General features: G+C 34.8%; 1 protein-coding gene across 1 annotated transcript; it reads right to left on the bottom strand.

Annotated features, from left to right (window-relative positions):
* Nucleotides 1–1404: 1404 nt before the first annotated feature.
* LOC137393157 (uncharacterized) lies at nucleotides 1405–21841 on the bottom strand. Its single transcript, XM_068079585.1, has 16 exons — nucleotides 21693–21841; nucleotides 19803–20081; nucleotides 18089–18249; nucleotides 16056–16266; nucleotides 15726–15920; nucleotides 15198–15319; nucleotides 14041–14213; nucleotides 13546–13849; nucleotides 11737–11970; nucleotides 11269–11421; nucleotides 9369–9542; nucleotides 8362–9073; nucleotides 7455–7526; nucleotides 7206–7289; nucleotides 5493–5573; nucleotides 1405–1868 (listed from the first exon to the last, which is right to left on the bottom strand). Exons 1-16 carry the CDS (start codon nucleotides 21781–21783, stop codon nucleotides 1618–1620), a joined length of 3297 nt encoding a protein of 1098 aa, XP_067935686.1. The 5' UTR covers nucleotides 21784–21841; the 3' UTR covers nucleotides 1405–1617.
* Nucleotides 21842–26158: the final 4317 nt, after the last annotated feature.

Below are 26158 nucleotides of genomic sequence, written 5' to 3'. Positions count from 1 at the left end.
TGTATATTACTAACATATCTGTAATACTTGTATACATAGGTACATGTATATTACTCACATATCTGTTATACTCGTATACATAGGTACATGTATATTACTCACATATCTGCTATACTCGTATACATAGGTAAATGTATATTACTCACATAGGCCTATCTGTTATACTCGTATACATAGGTACATGTATATTACTCACATATCTGTTATACTCGTATACATAGATACATGTATATTACTCATATATCTGTTATACTCGTATACATAGGTACATGTATATTACTCACATATCTGTAATACTTGTATACATAGGTACATGTATATTACTCACATATCTGTTATACTCGTATACATAGGTACATGTATATTACTCACATATCTGCTATACTCGTATACATAGGTACATGTATATTACTCACATAGGCCTATCTGTTATACTCGTATACATAGGTACATGTATATTACTCACATATCTGTTATACTCTTATACATAGGTACATGTATATTACTCATATATCTGTTATACTCGTATACATAGGTACATGTATATTACTCACATATCTGTTATACTCGTATAAATAGGTACATGTATACTATTCACATATCTGTTATACTTGTATACATAGGCACATGTATATTACTCGCATATCTTTTATACTCATATACATAGGTACATGTATATTACTCACATATCTGTTATACTCGTATACATAGGTAACTGTGTATTACTTTAATATCTACACTGTATAATTCATTTCAATCGGAGGCATTTTTATGACGACTACTGCTGAGAAGCTAACTGTGGAACTATCTTAAATTCTATTTATGGTTACAAGACTACCTTGACAGGTGGAGACTCAACATTAACTCCTTACCCCATATTGTTACCTTTAAATTTATTTGATATTAGTCCTGTAAACTGGCCATAGGCACTACAGCGTAAGTAAGATTAAATCTTTAATTAGGTTGCGCCTGATGATAATTTGAAGGAAGTTTTTAGTACTAGAAATTATGTAAAAAAGCGTGTGGGAGTAGTGCTTTCAAATACATACACTTCTAGCCTATGTTTACATTCCATAAGTGTGACAGCCTTCTCTCTCCATAAGGAAGTGCTCATTGTGTCTCGAATGATGTACAGTACTTATATAAATACATTTATTATTACACAAAAGAATCATATAACAAAACCGGGATTAGAGTTGACTATTGAAGCCATCTACAGAAAATCAACTCTCAGCACTGATAGACTGATCGTGCTAACTGAAACCTTGTCAGCTGAGGAATCTGCTGACGTCGACAGCATCAATTACTGGCTTACAATCTTTCTCGTATCAACTTCTCTTTCAGAGTTGAAATGTCAAGCAAATAGTCTGTACTAATGATGGGCAACCTTTCCATTCTTAAAACTTAGAACAAAATATTGAATTTATTGTACTTTTTGATGGCTGAAAAATATACTTTATGGTAAGTTATCTGATTAGATATCCTGTTAAAATATGTTTTAACAAAATGCAAAAAGTAACATAGAGATTTGCTTAGAAGTTCAAAAAGTATTTCTTGTCAGGAATATGTTGTTGCAATTATTACATACAAGGGATGGTGTGAGTTGATATGTTTGCATTAAACATAGCAGGTTTCTTGACTTAGGAAATCTTCTGAATGACTTTCTTTGCTGTTGCTCAGCCTCGGTGCAGGAGTAGGAACTCCAGTATTTCTTGTGCTTGCTGTAGAGGTGCTAAGAGTGCAACTAGCGTTGGAGACGCTGTCAGATATTTTGACAGTATCATCTGCTTCAGAAGGAGCAAATGCTGCATTATCTTTTCCTTGGATAGGTGCATTATTTTGTGGATGCATGTATGGGTCTTCTTCATCTGTACCAAAAACAATGAAAGCTCATGTCTCAGAGAGCAAATATCAGTTTAAACAGAGAACAGGTCATCATATTTATATGCATGAGTGTTTAGTAACCGGGAATATCAGCATTGAGGCGACTCCCTAATTTATAAAAATTTGCATTTCGATAAAAACTGGGCTAAAAAGAATCAAACAATTGTGTTTGAGGTTTTACAATTTCTCCAAGACTCTGTATAATATTTTCATAACCAGAAGCTTTGAATGAACTGTGAATAGGTTGACAGGAGTTTTTTCCTTCCTTGAATATGAAAATCCATAAGTTTTCTTCTAACCAGACGTATTCAACAGTGCTGGAATTTTCAATAAAATATCTTTCCAACCTTTGTTTTTAAAAAAAAAACAGAACACATGTGTTTAAGCAACTTTCTTCTGAAAGTCGCAATTTTAGAGTTTGTTTTGTAGTTAAGAGATTATCTTCACTAAATTAAAGGCTGTTATAAAAATGAGCGGTGAGACTTCACTAACTTCTACATCTCGCTTCTCTCTTAGTCTTTACAATGCTTGTACTATTCACTAGACAGCAGATATTTCGGCAATACCCTAGAATTAAAACCAGGCTTACTTTTCAACAATTTGATTGCTATATATATTGTCTGTTTTATAATAGAACGGAAGTCAAAAATCTTTTATCTGTATTTTATCATCCAAGTGCTGTGACCTACTGCAGGTGAGACACATTATTTTCAAATTCCACGTTTTTTTATCAGGTCGTGTGAAATAGTGCTGCCCACAGATCAGAGTTAGCACATCTGTGTTATTGCAACTAACACAGGGACTAGTGTTATATACTCATATATAATGTTTTAGCTATCATTCTTACAAATAAATTTTTTGCAGTTTTTTTAAATATAATTTATCGGTCAGGTAAAGCCATTTCAGCTAAAACAGATTGAACCATGGCTCTTTCTCCTCCATATCAATTAATCTACGTGTAGATATCCTTGAAACATCTAAGTAAAGGATATTGAGTAAGAAATTAAATATAAATGCATATTAATACTACAATTTATTTTTTGCAGATTAAAATGATTAGAAATTTTTAACATAAAGCATATAGAGGAAAAGCCTCAACAAAGACAAACTCGAGAAAGCAGTTAGCGCAGTTGAAGAGGAATGGCAGTTACAGCAGCTGCTAGAGCCCAGGGAATAGATAGATCAACCTTGACCAGCTATACGACAAACCGACGAGCTGGATATGAAATATGAGCAGCGGTGAAAATGGTCATAGTGGACCATTTTCACCGCTGCTCATATTTCATATTCAACTCGCCAGTTTGTCATATACCTTGGATATGAAATATGAGCAGCGGTGAAAATGGTCCACTATGAACCAGAAGAACAACTGGCAGACTCTGTACGCTCGCTAGTGACAGAATTGATGAACTCAGTATGAATAGACTTAAAACACGGGCGTTCAAATTTGCCGACCTCATGATTGTATATCTTGCTAAAACATGTTTCAACAAAATACAAAAAGTTGCATAAAGATTTGCACACGAGTTCAGAAAGTGTTTCCTGTCAGGTCTATGTTGAAGATGTTGAAGATTGTATGACGATGAAACAAACGGCATTGCACCGAGATGGGAGACTCCGAAAGTCCTGATTTAGGGAAGACATTAATGATAATTTTTAGATGCAGAACTGAATCTACAAGCTGTAAAGTTTTTACTTGTTGGCTATGAAATGAACAATTAGCGAGATCAATTCTATGCAGGAGAGTTTGAAAACATTAGTGGCGCTGAAGTAAGATGCAGCTTCCTTTGACAAAGCATCATCTTCATCTGGAAACAAAGAGGCTGCCAAGTCCATGTCATTTACATTGCCTACAACATCTACTAAAGAATTCTCTGAATCAGATGAGTTGTTGTTATTAATTTGAGTAGCGTGTTGTTGAACATTAGCATTTGATGTTGATGGTTGCTGTGAGGACCTTCTATTTATCCTCCTATTGCGCTGTAATAATTGAGAGACACTGGACGGTCACTGCGTCAGCGACGACATGGTGTTCTGGAAAGTTGTATGTCCAGGGTAGTTGTCAAGTTGTTTTGAAATTAAATTCAAAAAGTCAATTATGCAAAACAAAAGCTCATATAAAAATCACACCTAATCTACTACTATCTCAAACCTATGTTTTACAACAATAAAATAACTATGAATTAAAGCTGTAGGCCTAACCTACTGTACTGTGTGTAACTTAATAACATCAATAATGAAGTATGTTTATTATATCTCTGAAATGCAATATTAGAAGTAAAATGGCAAGCTGCTGTGTGATATACACAGTTTGAAAGTTGGTTGTGTTGAATGTAGAATGGTTTTGATAGTAATCTATAACAAAAAGCGAGCATCAGAATTCACACGTCTGGAAGTTTTCTGCAAACTGGAGCAAAATAAAAAAATGTTCTCATCATAAAGGGGCATTGTAGTTGGTCCTTAGCTTGTACATAAGATGTAAAGAATTTTGGCTAACTTTCTCAATAATTTAATGAAACCTTCAGTAATTGAACAGATAAAACATAAGCTGATAAACTGTGTACCACAATTTCGTACTTGTAAATCAGTCTACGCCTCAAACGGTCTACGTTTATTACAGAAACCTTCGGATAAATAAATTCAAATGATTATTTTTATAATTCAATCTTATAATAATTTTATAAAATCGAATAATTATTCTTATAATTAAAAAGTTTTGCAAGATATTAAAAACAGAAAGATATTAAAAACCTTCGGCGATCGGACAATGCCATAGACTGGTGAAATGTGCACGGTTTTCTTGTTAAATACGCACGACTTTAAATACGCACTCTCGGTCGCACAGCATTTCGTTGGCCGGTCTTAATTTTGATTTAAAAAGGCTTGTCAGGTTTTAATATCGATTTTAGGTCAAATTAATCTGTCTAGTTATGTATTATCCGATCAGATGGGTAAGGTTTAGGATATTGTCTTCAAATTTCAAAGACTTGGTAACATATTAAAGTAGGTTTATATGTGTTTTGTATCGTTATTATACTTAAACGACTTCATTGAAAAATGGTTAAATTTGTTGATAAGATTTCGGTACAAGGGTCTGCGGCGGTGTTGATGAATAATTTTCATGAGTTGTGTGCACATATGCACTTATCATAAAACTCTCAAACAATCGCTTCGCTCGTGTTTGGTTGTGGGATAATAGGACTATTATACATTGAGTAATATAGAACTACATAAGTTGTATGCAGTTCTCCCTCATGAAAAACAGCCAACCCATAAGTCTTCAAAGCTTTAAAAGAAGTTTGTAACATTTTAGGAGAACACTATTTTGCTGGCACTATTTGTATAAACCGGTGTGTAGTATTTTCTCTGTTTCAGCTGAAGCCTATTGTTGAACCATCTTATGCCAACAACCCATATTTGCAAGGCTGAGAATTGTAACAGTAGCAAGGTCAAAGCAAGGTCAAAGCAAGGTCAAAGCAAGGTCAAAGCAAGGTAAAAGCAGCACGGCCATCAATGAAAGATAAGTGTTGATTAATCTTTCAATATACACCCAAAGTTTCTCTTCCCTAAATTCCTAAAAATTCATAAGCTATTATATTGCGAATTACCTGGAGGTTTTGGTATGGTTGCCTCTTTCCCTTGCAACGAGACGTAACTATGGCTGCTTTGACCAGCATCAGTATGAATGTCTAAAACATTATCGAAACCAATTCTGTTTGTACTACATATGTTCAACAGCTCGGTGCAAATTCCCTGTGAAAACCACATGCTATTATAGATTAACAATAGTTTTTACCAAATGATGATACTATTAATTAGAGCGTTCATTCTGTAACTTCCTAGTAACGACTAGAACCCACTGACTACGCAAGTGGAAGAGATTATTACAATGTGTTTATTTATTACTAATGCGTTTATATTATTAACTCTCTGGTAGCAAGAAATACTCTCGGACTGGTGAATTAAAAGGCATTATTTTAGGATCTCAATGTTTCAAAACTAGATTCTAGGGCAGCACAGCTAAACTGCAGATGTCAATGAAACTTGGATAACATATATTGATATTTTGCATGCTCCTTCTGTGCAGGTTTTTAAAGCATTACAAGAGAAGAATAAAACTCAACATCTCTAATGCTCCTTGTCTTCACCCTTGATCTATAGTATTTATAACATTACCTACAGTGCTTGTGGCATTACCTACAGTATTTTTTGAAATTACCTGCAGTACTTGAAGCATTGCCTACAATACTTAAAGCATTACCTGCAGTACTTGTGGTATTACCTACAGTACTTGTAGCATTACCTACAGTATTTGTAGCATTACCTACAGTACTTGAGGCATTACCTACAGTACTACAGGCATTACCTACAGTAATTAAGGTATTACCTACAGTATTTTGGTATTACCTACATTACTTGAGACATTATCTACAGTACTTAAGGTATTACCTACTGTACTTTTGGTATTACCTACAGTGCTTGTGGCATTACCTACATTATTTTTGGTATTACCTACAGTACTTGAGCCATTACCTACAGTACTTTTGGCATTACTTACAGTACTTAAGGTATTATCTACAGTACTTTTGGTATTACCTGCAATGCTTGTGGCATTACCTACATTAGTTTTGGTATTACCTGCAGTACTTGAGGCATTACCAACATTTTAATGGCATCACTTACAGTACTTGAAGCATTACTTACAGTACTTGTACCATTACCTACAGTACTTATAGCATTACCGACATTGCTAATGGCATTACCTACAGTACTTGAGGCATTATCTACAGTACTTAAGGTATTACCTACAGCAATTTTGAGATTAATTACAGTGCTTGTGGCATTACACACATTATGTTTGGTATTACCCGCAGTACTTGAGGCATTACCAATATTTTAATGGCATTACCTACAGTACTTGAAGTATTACCTACAGTACTTGACATACAGTACTTGAAGCATTACCTACAGTACTTGACCTACAGTTCTTTTAGTATTACCTACAGTACTTGTGGCATTACTCACAGTATTTTTGGTATTACCTGCAGTACTTGAAGTATTACCTACAGTACTTATAGCATTACCAACATTGCTAATGGCATTACCTACAGTACTTGAGGCATTACCTGCAGTACTTATAGCATTACCTACAGTACTTGTGGTATTACCTACAGTACTTATGGCACAATCTACAACAATTATATCTGCTGTCCAATGCTATTTGCCATCAGCTCTTAGCTGATTGTGATGAATCAAAAAGTTAAATCAAGAAGTAAAAAAGCTGCTAGTCATTACTTTGCTGCTTTAGCTTATATTCTTACCCATAGCCTCTGTAGCCCTCTCCGGACTGCTCACATAATTGCGTATTCCTCGGAGCTGTTCAATGCTTAGATTCTCTGGATAATCTAGAATTTGACAATACAAGCGATATAAAAGCTCTTTTTTTAACTAGCAACAGCAAGGTTGATATTTTCTTCAGCATTACCAGTGATAGCAATAGCAATTGATAATCATTGAGCTCCTAAGAGCTAATAGAAGCCTTGGCTATGGTGAGAATAAGGGATACTTACTGCACATTTCAGAGTAAGCACCTTCTGTTGTAGCAGCAGTACTTCGATTTTGTCTTTCCTTTCGCCATCGCTCTGATTAAATATTCAGGTTTGTTTATATATACATATAAACATATATATATTATATGTATAATATATATAATACATATAATATATATTATGTATATAATAAATAATTATTATATGATATATATATATATATAGTAGATTATATATGTTATATAGTAGATTTGAGATTACGAATGCAATAGATCAATAGATCAATATTAATTGGGATGTCTAAAGACAAACTCAACAGTGATTTACTTTGCAGAGCTTGGTCATCTAACTGATGCCAATTCTTTGGGGCTTCAAACAAAACACAAATAGTTTTAAGTGCTTCTGAAATAACTTTACTGACCTTCAAAGTACTTGATAGGTACACATATTAATTAAAAATGAGTGTTTTGTACCACAATCAAATTTTGTCAATTTTCACTGTAAAACATCTTGGCAGTCAGATCATTTCAACTATCAAAAACGATCGTGAAAGATAGAAAAACCGATACTTGTTGATAAAAGCTACTAAAGACTTATGCAAGTTAATCCGACATGTTTTATAATATATGAAACCTTTTTATATCTGCTTCTATTTTAAAAAGTTGCTAGAACTTGGCAAACAGCCAAATTGAATTCTAGCATAAAAATATTTGTTTTTATAATTTTCAAAGGTCAGCAGAGCCATAAAAATAAAAAAACCAATTACTGATCTCGGTAGCCATGATCAAGCTATGTAGGTTAAAGTCAATAGTCAAATCTTCAATGTCTATGGCCTGTTTCACTTCAGACTCAGTTTCAGCAATACAATGACAAGGTTTCGCTCACTGACCCACAAAAATACCTTAAAGGTATTCATACAAATACTCACGTATAATGCAGAAGGCAATGAGACAAATAATCAGAAGTCCGAGTGCAACACCCATAATAATTACGGCTGTTTTTATACTCGCAGGAACAGACGGAGCAGTTGTAGTTGGAGACCCTGATGCATCTGTGGACTGAAAACACTGTTCTCTGAAACTTGTTATGTCTCCTACCACTTTATTAGATTTGAAGAAGTTAGGGAGGGCTATGTAGCTGTTGGCAAGACCAACAGAGGGGTCATAACTGGTCTCAAATATTTTCACATAGTCTGGATCCCCATTGATATTATAGATAGTGTATCCCACCTTCCCATTACCGTAAGTATCGCTATCCGCTGACTTCTGTGTGAACGGTTGATGGGTTTTAGGTTTATTTTGTAGTAGTTGGGGTATTTCAATACGTAAGAAGGAATCGTAACGCGATGTTATCGTGTCTGGATCAAATAGATAGTTAGGATTTGAATTAAGATGGTTGAAGGCTAGGTTTTGGAGTGCTACGGTTGCTGTTGTTAAAGCTTTGATCATATGCAGGGAGTAAGACTCTTTAGCAAAGGCACTGAGGTCTTGTGCGAGTTCACATGGCGCTGAATATTCACTCATGAAGTTTCCTCTTAGTTTACATTCGCCTACTTCCTGTTCTAGCGTAGACAGCCAAGGATTTACATTTTCCACAGTAGGCAAATCTCGATTCATCAAATTGCTGGCCAGATTTTCACTCTGTAAAATAACAAACAGATGACTATGTTATGCATAGGTTAGCCTTAGATTTCAATATACCGTAACTCTTTCTCTAACCATTCCGGCTTCCAAGCTCTGAAACCGGCCCAGCCAGATTACACTACAGATACACAGCCAGTAATAACTTGTTTAGTGTGAGCAGGCAAGTAGACAGTCAATTTACATAGCGCTTACCTCATGATAATCATGCTCACCTCATGATAGTCATGCTTACCTCATGATAGTCATGCTTACCTCATGGTAGTCATGCTTAACTCATGATAATCATGCTTACCTCAAAGTCTGCATTGAACTTAAATGAGAAACTTCCTTTGACGATTTCTCCATATTTATCAAGTAGTTCGGGGTCATCATTCCATGTATCACTAAATATAAAGCTGAAGCCTTGGCTTAGCCACGAGTTGCGGTACTGTGGGAGGCCAATGGTTACCATCAGGTTATCCAAATGCTGAAACATGTGAAAGTTTTGGGGTTAATAAAAGCTATAAAGACGTGCTTACTTTTGGTGATTTCAATGATGCAATAAAATCTTACGATTATTCAGTCCCATTCGACTTGGTGGGTTCAGAGGTTAATTCTACACACATACACACTGCCATGAGTTGAGCAAAAGTTAAAATATTTTTACTATAATTCAGTCTTTTTCCAATATAAGCATTATAACCTGCCTTGAGAAAGTAAAAACAAAAACAAACTTTGAATTGTTGTGAGTTTAGAATCGATATGTTGTTCCGTATTTAGTTATTGAGATTAAAACCCCAACAGTTATGTTGCTAAGGGGTGTTGCTAAGGGGTGTTGCTAAGAAATATTAACTATAAAATCTGGTTCATTAACCGCTACTAATGTTCATGAGCGCATGAAGTGTGAAAAATTCCAAAATTTACATAAAGATTTAAAAACATAGCAGTGTGTAAAAGTTGAAAAAGTGTCAAAAACTTTAGCAATTGAGAGAAGCCAATACCAGCAAATTACTTGCTTATGTAATAAAAATAATGAGCTGATTATTTCTACCTTTTACTGGTACTAAAAAGCATCATTTTGTTCATGAATACCGGTGCCAATAAGGTTATACATACAACACAACTGACAGGATTGAAGATTACTTTTACAGGAAACCTACGGGTGATGACAGGATGAATATACAACCTTAACCTTAGCTCTCTCCGTTTAGCCAGCAATAAATAATAGTCTGCACTCTCGCAGACAATCACCTAACTGGAATTCACGTGAAAGGAAAAATAACATTTCAACTCACAAACGTAGCAATTACATCACTTCAAAGATAAAATAATAAGAATATAACTTTATTACATTTCAGTGACCTCTGCTGAGTACTATTGTAACAGTGCCTTGTTTGATGTGTTGACGACTCCATACATTTGATAACTAGCCAATTATCTAATATACACTACTAGTACTCTGGTAGCTCGATATATTGTGAGAAATCGATAAGTTTGCTAATAAACCACAGATAATAAACATTTGCAAAACTATTCAAAAATGCTGCAAGGTGGGCAATCAGCTTAAGTGTAAAAGCGTATATAGAGCTGCCAAACTAGATGTCACGAGTTTGAACCTCTAACGGTAAAACCTTTTATCCAACCTCCAACCATGACTTGAGAACAGAATCGAATCTTATTATAGTAAAAACTAGCTAAATGCCCGGTGTTGCACTGGTAGTAAATTAAGCTCGGGTAACATAAACTTTATGAACTTTAGTCTAAGAGCAGTGTGCGGCTGTCTGAAGCCAGTGTGTGTTCATAATTGTACTTATAATCATTAAGCTACATATCATGATTTCTCACGCAATCAATCATGATCTTTAAGCACTGTAGCAGTAATCAATAGCATTTTGCAAACGTTTCAAACCCGTGTATCTTAACCGGCGTACAGAGTATGACCACAATTACTTCATTGTATAGCAATTATTTCATTGTAGCTGCTTGGCTTAGTGGATAGCACACATGTCCGCTGTTGTGTAACTTTATCGCTATAGCTGGAGGAATGACAGACTTACTCTGAGATTAATATATATAGCTTGCTAGTATTAGATTATGAGCTTATGTTATTGTCTAGTAAGCTGTTAATACAATCACTTCAGAAACTATGAATCTTATGAATATTTCACAAATAAAACGTATTGGCTACATATAAAAAAAGAATGAAAGCTTACTGATGTGTCCAGGAAGACTATGATAAATTTAACATCCTCCGTAGTTTGAAGGATATCATTAACTAGCACAGAGAAGTTGTTTGGCCTTGTTTCATTGACCTTCTTTTCCAGGTGTACGCAGATTTCTGTTGAGCTCAAAGCTTCCTTTACACTCTAAAATATTTTTTTCATTCTAAAATAAGCATAATCCTAATAAGAATATATACAATCATAATAATAGCAATAATAATAATAATAACAATAATAATGAAATGTGAATAATATTCTTTTGCTTTCAGCTCAAGCCTGAGACCGCAAATTCTGCCAGTACAAGCACTCCAATACAATACATGACAGAACAATAATAATATATAATATATTCCAGATTTCACATTTGAAAGTTCTCATTCAATAATTGACATTGGTTTTTGGTAACAGATCAACAGTTTATCTCTCACTAAGAATTCACGTCGTCGAATGTTACGGTACCTCTGCACCAGTCCTGCCATAGAGGCCATCGGTATAAATAATATTCACAGCATTGACGGGTTCCTTGCTGTCATCTCTCAGCCGTTTCAGCAGCGCAACCATGTAGTGAGTCTGAATATTATCAGGAGGGTTTGTTCGGAGGAAGTATGGAAACTGAGTCCTATCACTCAAGGTTACACTAGAGGCTCCATAGGACATGTGAATGATAGGTATGTCTCTCAGTATTGTCTGAATCTGCATTAATAACAATCAGCTTAATTGGACTATTCCACAGCGCCTTTCCAATTGATGGCATGTCGTTCAAGAAATCAAGGCTATGGATATTGTTAAGAAGATGTGACGTGAAGATGTTAGTAGCTTAATTCAGCAATAACCGTTTCAACTAATGATTAGTCAAAATAACTTGTAGACTTCCCTAGATCTGTCCATCCGACAATTCCATTATTAACTGAAAGCATTGAAAATATTTTAAATGTGGTATATAAATTTAATTTATATATGTACTTAATAGGTATATTTAGCATATATATATATATATATATATATATATATATATATATATATATATATATATATATATATATATATATATATATATATATATATATATATATATATATATATATATATATATATATATATATATATATATATATATATATATATATATATATATATATTAAATATATATTAACTAAAAGCAAGTGCAAAAGCATATAAAAAGAGAACTCTACACTAAAAACCTATAAGATTATTAGTGGAGTATGAAATATTTGAAAAATTATTGCGAAAAAAGTAAACTTTTAGTATTTGCGTTACAAATTTGTTTCGTGCGAAGCACTCATCAGACGCGATTGTACTAAAATACAATCGCGTCTGATGAGTATGATATATATATATATATATATATACACATACATAAATATATGTACCATTACACATAAATATATACATTAATATCTATATTAAATATATATTTCATACGATGTATATTAAATTTTCAGAGTCACTTTATTTAACGGTTAAGTCTCTTCCTTCTTCAACCCTGTAGAAAAACTTTTTTTTTTGCTTACAGAAAAATATTTGGTAAGCTTATCTGAAAGTTGTCACGTAATAAAAATAAGTTCATGTTTAAAACTCTTTCCTTGGTTCATTTATTACAACATCAACAATGAAATATGGAAAGAAACTGCAACGATAACATAATTATTTCAATTCTTTTAAATTGCCACGAATAACCTAAACCTGTAACTTAGACTAACAAATTGTTTTTATGCTATGATAGTATAACGACTGTTAAGGTGGCATGATAATACTCATCCTCCCCCACACTTTGACGGAGTGACAGAACTTGCTTTATGAGACTAGTGTGAAGGGACAATGGGGTTAAGAACACTGATAATTGTGAGGAGCAAAAAGAGATAAAATATATCTCTGTTGACAAAAGATTAAAAGAGTTAGCAATTCAACTGTTCAGTACACCTTTTGGTACAAAATGAACGTCACGGATGTATCATCAACAAAATGATGTTTTTTGTAATATGCCAAATGAAAGAGGAAAAACCAAAAGAATAAATGCAAAGACAGAAATCAGGAATTATTGTGTGAGTTGAACAAACATGTTTTAAAAGTTGGTACTCTAATAGGTGGTGAAGTAATAGAAATTTTGTAAACCTTGCTTCAACCCATCCCTTTGTTACTGCTGCCGAGTGATGCGTTTTCAGCAACAGCAGATTGCTCGCTGCAAAAAAGAAATTTCAAATTATGTTAAAAGTTCCTTGCAGAAATCTACAAAAATAAATATTATACCTTCTGGGTGACAGCACTGCTATAGTCTCCAATGAAGACAGCAATCTTAGTATGGTTAAAGCAGTTGGTTGGATCTTCTGTGTCGCATATCTCAGAGTCAAGGTCACCTCTGACAATATCATACACGATGCCAGCTGTTTTTAGCTTATCTCCGCACGAGTCGAGCACTAGCAGTCCAGTGTTCTGGCCACGAACATTTCCAAAGGCGTTTTGAAGAGCAAAGAAGGCGTATGAGGCTGCCTCGGCACGAAACAGCCCGACATCAGTATATTCAATGCATGCCCAACGGTTATTTGGATCAATCCTGTTAAAAATGACAAACATGATCTTTCACTTTTTTGTAAGCGTTTAATAAACTGGTTAATATTGTCTGAAAATCTAGCTTATTTATGAAGCCTAAACAAACAAACAAAGATTATCCGTTTTTATACATGTGTTCGTATATGCAGCATGCTATCTATACATAAAGAAATTAGTCAAGCCGTTTCAACCTACTCTTTGCCAATAGGAAGGGACATGACAATCATCCAGTCCCCAGGAATGTAGAGGTAGTTACGTTGGAGATGCTTGCACTGGTCACGGCAGTCTGTCACCGTTGGGTCACATAAAGATGGCTCTTTTTTGAAACCCAACTCTGTTGTAACACCAGACAGCGTGATGGTGGCCACCTAAATATCAATATCTTCAGATATGAAACCTTTTAAGAATGTATTATTAAACAGTTCATTAGCTAAGGCATGTTTGTACCTAAACATATTTTGTTGGCTTGGATATGTGTGTAAATTCAATATATAAAACATAACTTGATTTTAATAACACTTTTAAAATATCAGTAAAGTTGGTGAATATTTTACTAGTCACCTTAAAATTTTCATTTAACCAGGTGATAGGTGGTCACCTGTGTCCTTCAGCCAATCATTATAGACTACATCTGAGATTAGCTATAGCAAATAATATAGTAACATATTAGTTAAGGTGGTCAGCTCATAGCTGATACCATTACTATGCAAGATATTCACGGAGTCTAGGTGTGGTTTTAAACATATATTACCAAGTCAGACGTTCTCTTGTCATTAAAGATTAACAAATGTTCTGTTCTCATACACATTTTCCTTGCAGTCATAGTTTCATGCATTCCAATGATTGTAACAGAGGTAAGAAATGTAGGCCATGGTAGTAATGCACTCTGCAGATCGCTCCATCTGCATTTAGATTTATTGATATAAAATGTGACAGCTGAGCTAACCAAATAGCCAACGATTTTTTATAAGGCGAAGCACCACTGTATTGTGGACTATCTTCTTTCTTGCCAAAATGTTTCTTGACAATTTTATTGGAAGATGTGGGCTTATTCTATGACCACAACATTCACCAGCTATCACACATTTAACCTAATTCTGAGAAATTACGTAGATGTCAAGCTTACTGTAGAGAACCTACTGTAGAAAGCTCACTGTATAAAACCTACTGTAGGGAGCCTACTCTAGAGAGCCTACTGTAGAGAACCTACTGCAAAGAGCCTACTGTAGAGGGCCATGGACTGTCCAGACTCTATTTTAGAGTTTAATGTAAGCTTCTGTAAGATTACTTTAGTGATACAATAGTGTGTAGGAGGGAATATTGTTTCAAATATTAGACATCTCAGCTGTTACCTTCACATCATCAGGCTGTAGATAAGCATAGTAAGATACATCAGCAAGTTCATCGATCTCTTTTTCAGTGTTTCGCACAAACAAAGATTTAAATTCTGAATTTATGCATGATGTGATGCTGTCTAAAATGAACCACAAAGTTGTCAGCTGTAGCAAACTAAATGATACTCTACAGACTTGTTTACAATAGCCATCTTTTGAGGTTCTCCACTCGTTGTTACAATAAACAAACAACTTTTTTAGGGTAGCAGTTTGACTTATGTTCTTATAATACTTGAGGTATCTATACTTCTAGTAATGTATTGATATCACGGTGTCACAATTATAGAGGTCACTGTACATCAATATTGTGTGAATAATGTGAAAATAACTGTATGTATGTATCAGAAATCATGGCTTAACAGTTGTAGAAACATCTGTGTGTATGAATGTGTTAGAATTGGCAGTGTAACAGTCAAAAGTCTATCCGTGTAACATAAAATTTTTTACTAGATAGAATACTGCTATGAAACTCATTAGATGCGGTACCTGTGTTACAGTTGCGTTCATTTATGGTAGCGCTCATCGCATCTCCTAAAGCTTTCAACGCCTGAGTCACAAGGTCTTCTCCTGATCTGACTACTGAGTAAACTCTGCCAGGACCTCGCAACTCCAAACCTTTGATGTTCAAAGTTGTTACCCAAGTTTTATCCTTCAAGTCGGCCAGTGTCAGCACCCTCAGACCTAAAATTGACGTCTCACTATTCGACGCAAATTAAAAAAAAATGTTGGATCATATCTTATCATATTTCTTTTTGTAAAGTTTTCATGAGATTTGAAAGATTATTAAGACAGACATGTATTAGCGCTTCTACTTACCTATTCCCTCAGAGCCGAGGTAGACAACTCCTTCTGTATTTATCTTTCCATCAAGTTGCTCTGAACTTACTGTTATTACTTTGTCTATGCAGAGATAATACTTGGAGCTGAGGCTTCTGAAAGCTTCATAACTGTTTAACCCAGCCTCATCATCTGAATGTACTACTGTGAGGAAATCCCAATTCAAGGCTACCAGGAATTTGCTAAGGATCTACAGAAGACAGCGAGGCAAGCTGTTTGACCCTAAATAGTAAGTGTTTGAATGTGAAATTTAAACAAGTGTGTCTACATGTTTTCATGCTCTGTGAATATTCAACCTCATGCTAAACATGCAAATATAGGTGAAGAGGTCATTTTCTAGTTACATGGGAAGTTGAGCAGCAGTGCCTTGTAGTCCAGAATGCCTGACTTGCTAATAACAGTTTGGGGTTGAGCTTTCAAAAAAGGCAACTGTTAGTGACTGGAGTGACATCCAACCTTAAATTGCTCTCTGCAACTGGATGTGTCTTCATTCATCGAAATTCCCTTGCCACTAGACTTGAACATGTTTAGCCAAGATCACTGAACCATTGTTTGCTCAATAACGCTATTAGAAAACATGCACAACCTCCGCTTGCTGTAAGGTAAGCAGACACTCGACCTTTGAGAGATTACTCGCACTAAATGTTGAATCTTGGCAGAATGTTAGCGTTTTAGAAAATTCCAACCACGTTTTGCTGTTGAGTTAATGGTTAACAAGCATGGAAGTTATCTTCTCTCTTTGCCAATTTGGGTGTTTGATCATAATAACGATTTACTTATCCCGAATGCTGAAGGCATCGATAGCCTAATTATAGCTGTTTAAAACAACTTCCTGATTATTTTAACCAATGAGGGCTCTTAATTCAGATACCAAAAATATATTTCAACCACATCTTCTGCATATCAAGTATGTGATTAATATTTTCATCAGGATATTGATGTGATATTAGAAATATTGGACACTTGAGTGAGCAGCATATTTATGTGTTTATAAAAATATTATTTCCTTATCCCTTTTTTGTGGTCAAGTAATAGATTCCTGTGTTGCCAAACAGCGTCTTGGAGCAGCCAATAAGGTTGTCATGGAAATTGGAACAGAACCATCTGCTAACTTTTTATGTTGAAAAAGAATGTTATTATTGTCACTGGTGAGCTTTGTTGTCTCAAAGTTAAACACATCAACGCAGTGCATATCTCTGACACTAAAAATTATCATTCTGCCTAACAGATGTATCCAGGAAATTAAAAACAAACCTCATTCCTTTTACAATGCCTCTAAACCAATCAGAAAGAAAAGGCTACGTCCTTGTTATTAGCTTGCTATAGAAAGTATTCTATGGCTTACCTGAGAGTGCATTTAAGTTCTTACTCTTCCGAAAATACATATGCAAAATTTTGACCTGAATTTTTGGCCTACATATTGGTTCAGCTGCCGACAGACATACTAGGACCAAAATGATTCCTATATAAAATATATTTAGAAACACCAGATATCTAGATCTATGGTATTGTGTTACCACATTATTTAGAAACACCAGATCTCTAGATGTATGGTATTGTGTTACCATATTATTTAGAAACACTAGATCTCTAGATGTATGGTATTGTGTTACCATATTATTTAGAAACACCAGATCTCTAGATCTATGGTATTGTGTTACCGCATTATTTAGAAACACCAGATCTCTAGATCTATGGTATTGTGTTACCGCATTATTTAGAAACGCCAGATTTCTAGATGTATGGTATTACGTTACCATATTATTTAGAAACACCAGATATCTAAATGTATGGTGCTGTATTACCATATTATTTTTGCGACTACAATTTTCTGTATTATTTCTATCGAAATTCAGTTGAAAAGATAGTCAGTTAGCGACATGGGAATATAACTCCCTCACACGTGTTGTAGGAAAAGGTGAAGAACAATAGAGCATTCATCTAGTATTAAACCAAAAATACAATCGCTGAAGTGCTCTAGCTATGGCACCACGATCTGCTGCTGCCCTCACCTCTGTTAATGTTTCCTGAGAGTCTCCAAGTACCTGTGTAGAGCGGTTTTCTGGTCCAACTTTATTTTGGTAACCATTCTTCGCAACAACCAATGGGATGCTCGCTTTCTGAAGCAAGCTAGTAAGCTCATAGCTTATCGGTTGAACTGTAGATACCATTCCTGAAGAGAGCAAATGCTATTGGCATGCTGTGAATAATATGATTGTCTAATATGTACTGATATTAATGACTGCCAGATCAAACAAACCTTGCACGACTAAAGATTTGCTAAAAATTAAAATTTGTAAAATGATTGTTTAATTAATTTTTTAATCATTAATTAATAATTATGTAATATGATTTGTAAAAAAATGTTATTTATCCTAAAGACTGACTTTAGGATACATAACAAGAACATCCACAAAGTCAAAACTATATGGATGTTCATGAGAATCCACATAGTTTTGACTTTCCATCAAGAAGTTACCAAACAAACTTTGTACAAAATTGTACGTATTCAAGTGAATAGCTTCGAGAACAAGAAATGAGTACTGAAAGGAATGTATTTTTTCTCCCTTCTTTATGTTCAAAAATCTAAAAAGATTTTGTACTATGTGTTCCTTTTACAGTAAGTATGAAATATTCTTTAAAAAAACGGCTTTAAATTGTATCAGGTTTATTGAGGAGTTCGCTGTAACAAAAGGGAAAGCAATAAAACAACAATACATATTGACGACTGATGGTGTACAAAGACACCGCTCAGCAATCACATTCTTTAGTCTTGCGACACCTGAGAGCATGGCTTTGTGTCAACTAACTAAAGCTCAGTCTAAACGTATCCCACTCATGTTCTCAAGAGCTAGGGAATACTTCTCAAACTTGTGTATTGAGCTAACATGTCAGCTGATTCACACCATGGAAAGGAAGTTATCTAAATAGATATTGCTAGAATAGAAAGAGAAAGTCATCAGGGTTCAGTGTAAACTAGCTCAAATCTCTTCCTTCTTCAACCAGGTAGGAGTATTTTCTGGTTGCTTTCCACTAAATAGTTGATTAGCTTATCTGAAAGTTGCTATATGATAAGAATGAGCTCATGTCTAAATCTATTTCCTTGGTTCATTTATTATAACATTGACAATGAAATATGAAGAGAAACTACAACGATAACATAATTATCTCAATTCCTTAAAATGCCACGAATAACCTAAACCTGCAACTTGGACTCGCAAATGGTTTTTATGTTATGATAGTATAACGACTGTTACGATGGCATGATAATACTCATCCTATCCCACACTTTGACGAAGTGACAGAACTTGCTTTATGAAACTAGCGTGACGAAACAATGAGGTTAAGAACACTGATTGTTGTAAGGAGCAAAGTCTATATTCTGCATTATCTGCATATTAGCAGATTACAGATATAAACAACTCTACTCCCGACAGTTGAACCAGCTTGGTTCAGAAGGATTAATTAATCAAATGTACATTACGGGCATTCCTATAATTTCTGAGGAAAATAGCAAGATTAAGACCTCAATGTGTTTACATCTTAGCAGGAATAAGTTTTCTACCTGTAGAACTGTGGTAACCATCAAGCTTCAAAAACAGAATCAAACTGGTACGAAGGTTATACAAATTACCACTAAGGTCATACTTTCTACTACTAAAGCCATATTACTGATAAGGTCGTACTCATTGATGCTAAGATCATATTCAAGAACACATCACTTACCAACGCTGACTAGAGAGTCAGAAACTGTACATATGTCTGTTGCTACATTATCTTCATACAGACTGCTCCAAGGTACCAACTCGTGAATCAGTTTGCTAGCTCTGTCAACATCTCCACAGACATCGAGAACACGCAGTCCTATAGTCAATGATTCTGGTAACGCCGTACCAGTCCATAGCCTGATGCTATCGCTGAGTGGATTTACGGCTGACTCCGGGGCTGCCTTATCACAAGCGCTGCCATAGTGGTTGTTAACTAATATGGCTATGTTCAGGTCTCCTGAAACATCACGCGATACATGGTGGCAACCAGACTATGTACAATGCTGTTAGGGCTGACCAAAGTGAAAAGGATCGCTATGACTAAATGGTTAGTTTCCTGCAGCAAACAGGTTTGATCAATATGAGGATACAAACATCTAGTTGTAGAAGGAGACTAACAGAGTACGCTATCGAGATTTTATAGAAATGTGAGAGACTAGAAGAAAAGATTAAATGTAAATTGGCAGAGTGTGGCAAGCAACTGGGTTTGAGGAGGATAAAAAATTGCCAGCAGACAGTGTTGAGTAAGCAGAAGAAACAACAGAACCTCTCCCTTGCAGTCAGACAGTGTTAAGTAAGCAGAAGAGACAACAGAACCTCTCCCTTGCAGTCAGACAGTGTTAAGTAAGCAGAAGAGACAACAGAACCTCTCCCTTGCAGTCAGTAAAGGCTGTCTATGGTTGTGGATTTCAGAGATTGTTACATTAGCCATTATTCCATAGAGCTGTATGCAAATGTTGAAGTTAGTTCTGACTTTCGCTGAACCAGACTCACTCTCTTGACAAGAAGAATATGATATCCAGCGGGTAAGAGCGGGTTGAGACATGCTAGCATATCCAACCTTTTTGACAGCAGTTCGATAGATTTGTTTATCCTTGCTCTCTAGATGCTGCCACGGTGCATAACTGGTTAATAGTGCAGTGCTCTTATAAATGTTGTTATGGTTTTGTAAGGGTGTTCAGTTCACCCTCCTCATTTGTATGAGGTTGACGGTTGAGTCGCTGTCGGTTTGACCTATTCACAGGTTGTATCGTGTTACATGTATTACTGGTTGCAGGTTCATTTGGCCTGATGTGATCAACTAACAATCTGAATGAAAAATTTAGCTCTTTGCAGCACAACCATCATCTTCAGATAATTGTTATTAGTCACAAGCGAATAAAAACCATTCCATTTATCATAATTTCTAGTCATTGTTGTGATTTATCTGCAAGTGAATTTATTAGTCGTGTCTGCCTCAAGCAACACTCTTACTTTCAAGCTGTGAGTAATTTTATATGAATTTTAATGTTTAAGCTGAAATTTACATTCTACCGATGAAATACCTATGCTAGCCTTTAATCATAACATATTGTCTAACAACAGCCTGAAAGTACGTAAATGGTGTGATGAAACCTAATATGTAGCTGAGAAGAGTAATGACATTTGGAGAAATTTACAAAAAAAGTCATCAATCAAACAGTGTATGGCATGGCTGCAGCATACATGCCTGTGATCAAGTAATTGTCATGCTAGTACATTATTAAGCTAATGAAATATTGGTAAATTTGACATTTACCAATATGCCTAGTAAATGTGATTTTTACCTATAGCTAATGTATGTGAATCGTGGTCCACAAATATGGCTCTAGGAAGTGTAGAAGTGGTGTATAACTCTAGGACCATTAGGAGTGATAGCAGCGTAAAGTGTAGCTGTAATGAGTGTTGATAGAGATCTACAACTTTGGTACAACTAGGTGGGATAGAGTCATAAAGTTAAAGCCCAAGTGAGGGTAATAGTAACAGCAACCAATAACATACAATGGCAGGTAGCGCGGGTAAGAAAGCTGTCAGATAATAAATGACTAACCTGAAATTGTGCTATTGCTGCAGTAGTACTCAATTTGTCCGGAAGCTGATGTGATTATGCTGAACAATAACATAGAAGACAATATATACATGGCTTACAGATCTTTGAAACATTTAAAATATGAAGACGCCTGAATCGTTCTGCTACCTAGCTACTCCTCCAAGCAATTTTTTACAACTGCCGTTACAAGTAGATATATTATCCACAGGCATGAAAAAATTTCATGGTTGAGGGACGTTGAAAAGTGATAATCAGTCACACGGCATACTTTTAATCTTGTCAATCATTAGCTATGCTTTAGAATTTAGATTCATCGCGGCTTGTCTCAGTGTTTGTGTTTAGATAGAGTGATGAACCGTGTAGGAGGCAGTTGTTAGCGGTATATCGCATAATTGCGTACAGTATAACATATATTAACATACAGTATATCACATACTAACATACAGTATATTATATATCAACATACAGTATATCAAGTATTAACATACAAACAGCAGTATTAACATATATACAAACAGTAATATATAGCTTATATTGCCATGCAGTATATTATATATTAACATGCAGAATATTGTGCATTAACATACAGTATATCATGTGATAACATAGAATATATCATATATTAACAAACAGTACAGTATATCATATATCAACATACAGTATATCATGTGCTATCATACAGTATGGTCAATTTTTGGCTAGAATGTGACAATGCGCTACAACAGTTATCTGCTATCAATACCATTCTACCTTGATCACATTGTGTTATATTTACTAGTAGATGCAAGCAAAGGAAACAGATCACGATCTCAAGGTATTGTATGTTCAGTTTGCGTTTGTGTTTATTATATCATTGTAATTATTGGAAACACACCTTTGACTTAAATCACCATAGTTACTCTATAACTCAACAGACTGAGAATACAGTTAAATTAAATTGAGCTGTATCACACTCTTTTGTGTTATTGTGTATACATTTAATGAAACAAAGTTTATTACAAACTTCCACAGACTGTCCTTTGCTTTTTTTATAAAAATAAGAATTCTGACCAACACACTTGTTATAAGTTACATAATGTTTATCCTAGACTATTTGAAAAATCTATGAACAGTGGAAGGTAAACTGCTAAACCAAACTAAAATTCAAAAATGAAGTGTACACCCATATCCAACTGCCAACCAAAGTTATATAATACAACTGAGGTTACTTGCTTACAAATATAGCTTAATAATAACACAATTTTTACAAAAAAATCGTTTATTTTTTCTGTATTATTATGAGCTGCTTTTGAGAAAAAAGTAAAGAAGTTGCGTGTTATCAACTGAAGCAAGGTGTTACTAAGTCATAGATAAAATAAACAAGTGTTTCATCAGCTTAACAATCACTTCCTCTCTTCGTGATGCAAGCATTTTAATGACTGATAAAGTTTAGTTTGGCTATACATAACCACTGTAGCCAAATCCATTATATTTGGTAGCGCCAGGCTTGCATCAGAACTAAATGAAAAATATTAGCCAATTGTGTAGCAAGATCTGAGATTGACAACTATTTTGGCTCATGTATTTCAAGCGAGATTCTAAAAATCTTGCATAATTCACTAAATTTCTGTTTATTAAAGTATATGCCATGATAACCTGCAAAGCCAAAACTGCAATGTTGAAAGAGTATTATATTAACATTCGATTTTATACCATATATTAACATACAGTATAGCATACATTTACATGCAGTATATCATATCTTATCATACAGTATAGCATATATTAGCATACAGTATAGCATATATTAGCATACAGTATAGCATATACTAACATACAGTATAGCATATATTAGCATACAGTATAGCATATATTAACATATAATATAGCATGTAATAACATGCAGTATAGCATATATTAACATATGGTAAAGCATATATTAACATACAGTACAGCATACATTAACTTACAGTATAGCATGTATTAACATGCAGTGTAGCATATATTCACATACATTATAGCATATATTAACATAAAGTATGTCATATATTAATATCCATTATAGCAAATATTAACATACTGTATGTCATATAATAACATACAGTATATCATATACTAACATACAGTATATCATATATTAAAATACTGCATACCATATATTAACATAGAGTTACAATTTAAATTACAAAATACATGTTATACATGTATTTTGTAATTTACAACTTTTCACTTGTAGTGGGGGAGCCAAGGTATGTTTTCTGCTCATTGAAGAGAACTTTATGTCCCATATACCACTAGAGAGCTGAGAGTTCACTGATTTTGAATCTGCAAAGAACTTTTTTGTACCAGTGGCGTATAAAATGCTACAGGTCGTAAACGGGGTAAAAGGGGGTTTTGTATGCTTTTTCACTGTGGCGAATATCAAAATATTAGCATACATACCTTGGTAACTGTTAATTCAAATCTTCTCTTTTTTACATGTTATACTGAACATATTGTTGGCTTTGTATACCCAAACTTTCAACCCTGCATCACTGTACGATCAGGGGTTTTCCAGAGATATTCAAGGACATGGCATATTTTTGCAACAGTTTTGGGTTTGCACATCAGCCCTTTCCTTTTCAATCATAAATGAGCTTCTGAAGATTATATATCATGATGACCAATGCGTTTATGTTCAGAATGCTGAATTATATCATTCTGGACTTTATACTTCTGAGAAAATTGACGGGTTTTGTATGTTATGCCTATTTCGGAGTTATCCCCAAATAAATATTATCTATGTTTTTGTGCTATCTGATGCATTCAAGATCCACATTTAGGTCAGTTTATAAGGCTTGTACAGAGAAATGGCATTTTAGCTAATTTATTGACAAAATACAAGAACTAACAATAAAATTACTGCCTATTATCCATATAATCATAAAACTAACCCTAGTAGTCATTTGCTGGGTCATGGACGATCTTGTTCCTCTGTTCCGTGTTTAAAATAGTATTTATCTACATATTTATATATATATATATATTTATTATATATTTATTTATATATATATTTATATATTTATCTGCTCGTTTTATTTACATCCTTTTTCGGCATTGTGGGAGATATTTTGGGGAATAACATACTGACATTTTTTTATTTCATTGTAACCAGTACAACAATCGCCAAATTTTAACGTTGAGAAAGATTTTTGTTGATATCGTATTTCGGGAACACAAATTTACTCTATTCGAAAAATTCAGATACAGCATCATGTTTCATAGACTTGGGCAAAAAACATTTTGTAATTATAGGGGCATCGTAACCAGTGGGCGCAATGTATTAATTAATTTTTTATTTAGCAAGTGCAATCGAGAAAAGGCCATACGGTAAATGATAAGAGCATTAAAATTGTCAGAACTCTGTAGCTTTGTGGTTAGAGGCACGTATACTAATTGTGGTTGCAATTTTGGTTAGTTCAAGTCCAGCAAAAAGCAAGTTTTTCAATCCAAGATTTTAATAGTTATTATTAGACCGATATCTGAACATACCGATATCTATGTAAAACTTTGATATTTATAAATAAATTGTTTCCTCACCCCGGATACCCCGTATGGGTGGTAAATTCTGCTCTAACTCGGGTCTCCTACCAGAGACCTGGAAGTTTGAGCACTCGTCTCAAGATCTTAGCTGTTCCCAATAGCGCACTTTTCTGCAACTCACCTGAGTTGATTGTTGTTGGTATTTGGGCAAGCCACATTTTATGCGCCGGTGTTATTGCGCCCAGTGCCCCAATGACTACTGGGATTACGGTTGTTCTTACACTCCAGCATTTTTCAATTTCTTCTCCAAGAGGGAGATATTTTTCTACCTTTTCTTTTTCTTTGCTGGCTATATTGTAGTCATTGGGTACTGCTATATCTATTATAGTAGCCCTCTTGTTCTCCTTGTCTACCACCACTATATCTGGTTGGTTTGCTAGGACATGCTTGTCAGTTTGGATGTAGAAGTCCCAGAGGATCTTAGCGCGGTCATTTTCATTGACCTTACCAGGAGCTTCCCACCAGTGTTGTGGTTTATTAAGGCCATACTCATCACATAGACTTCTATACACAATACCTGCGACATGATTATGCCGCTCAGTGTATGCGTTCCCTGTTAGCTGTCTGCATCCACTGATGATGTGTTGGATGGTCTCAGGTGCATCTTTGCACAGTCTGCATCTAGGATCGTCTCTAGTGTGATAGATTTTCGTTTGGAGTTGCCTTGTTGGGAGCACTTGCTCCTGGGCTGCCATGATTAGCGACTCTGTATTGGCCGTTAGGTTTCCTTTGTTTAGCCACATATATGTCTGGTGAAAATCGCCAACCTTAGATATTTGTTGGTGGTAAGCACCATGAAGAGGTTTCGTATGCCAGTCAATTTCCTCATCATCAGGGCGTAGGTCCGTTGTGAGAGCAGCCGATTGAAATTCAGCTAGCAAATTATCTGAGATGGCCATGGAGGC

The sequence above is a fragment of the Watersipora subatra genome, chromosome 4, assembly GCF_963576615.1.
Source record: "Watersipora subatra chromosome 4, tzWatSuba1.1, whole genome shotgun sequence".
Classification (NCBI taxonomy): domain Eukaryota; kingdom Metazoa; phylum Bryozoa; class Gymnolaemata; order Cheilostomatida; family Watersiporidae; genus Watersipora; species Watersipora subatra.
The sequence above is the reverse complement of the archived record's forward strand: the minus strand, read 5'-3'. Positions and strand labels throughout refer to the sequence as shown.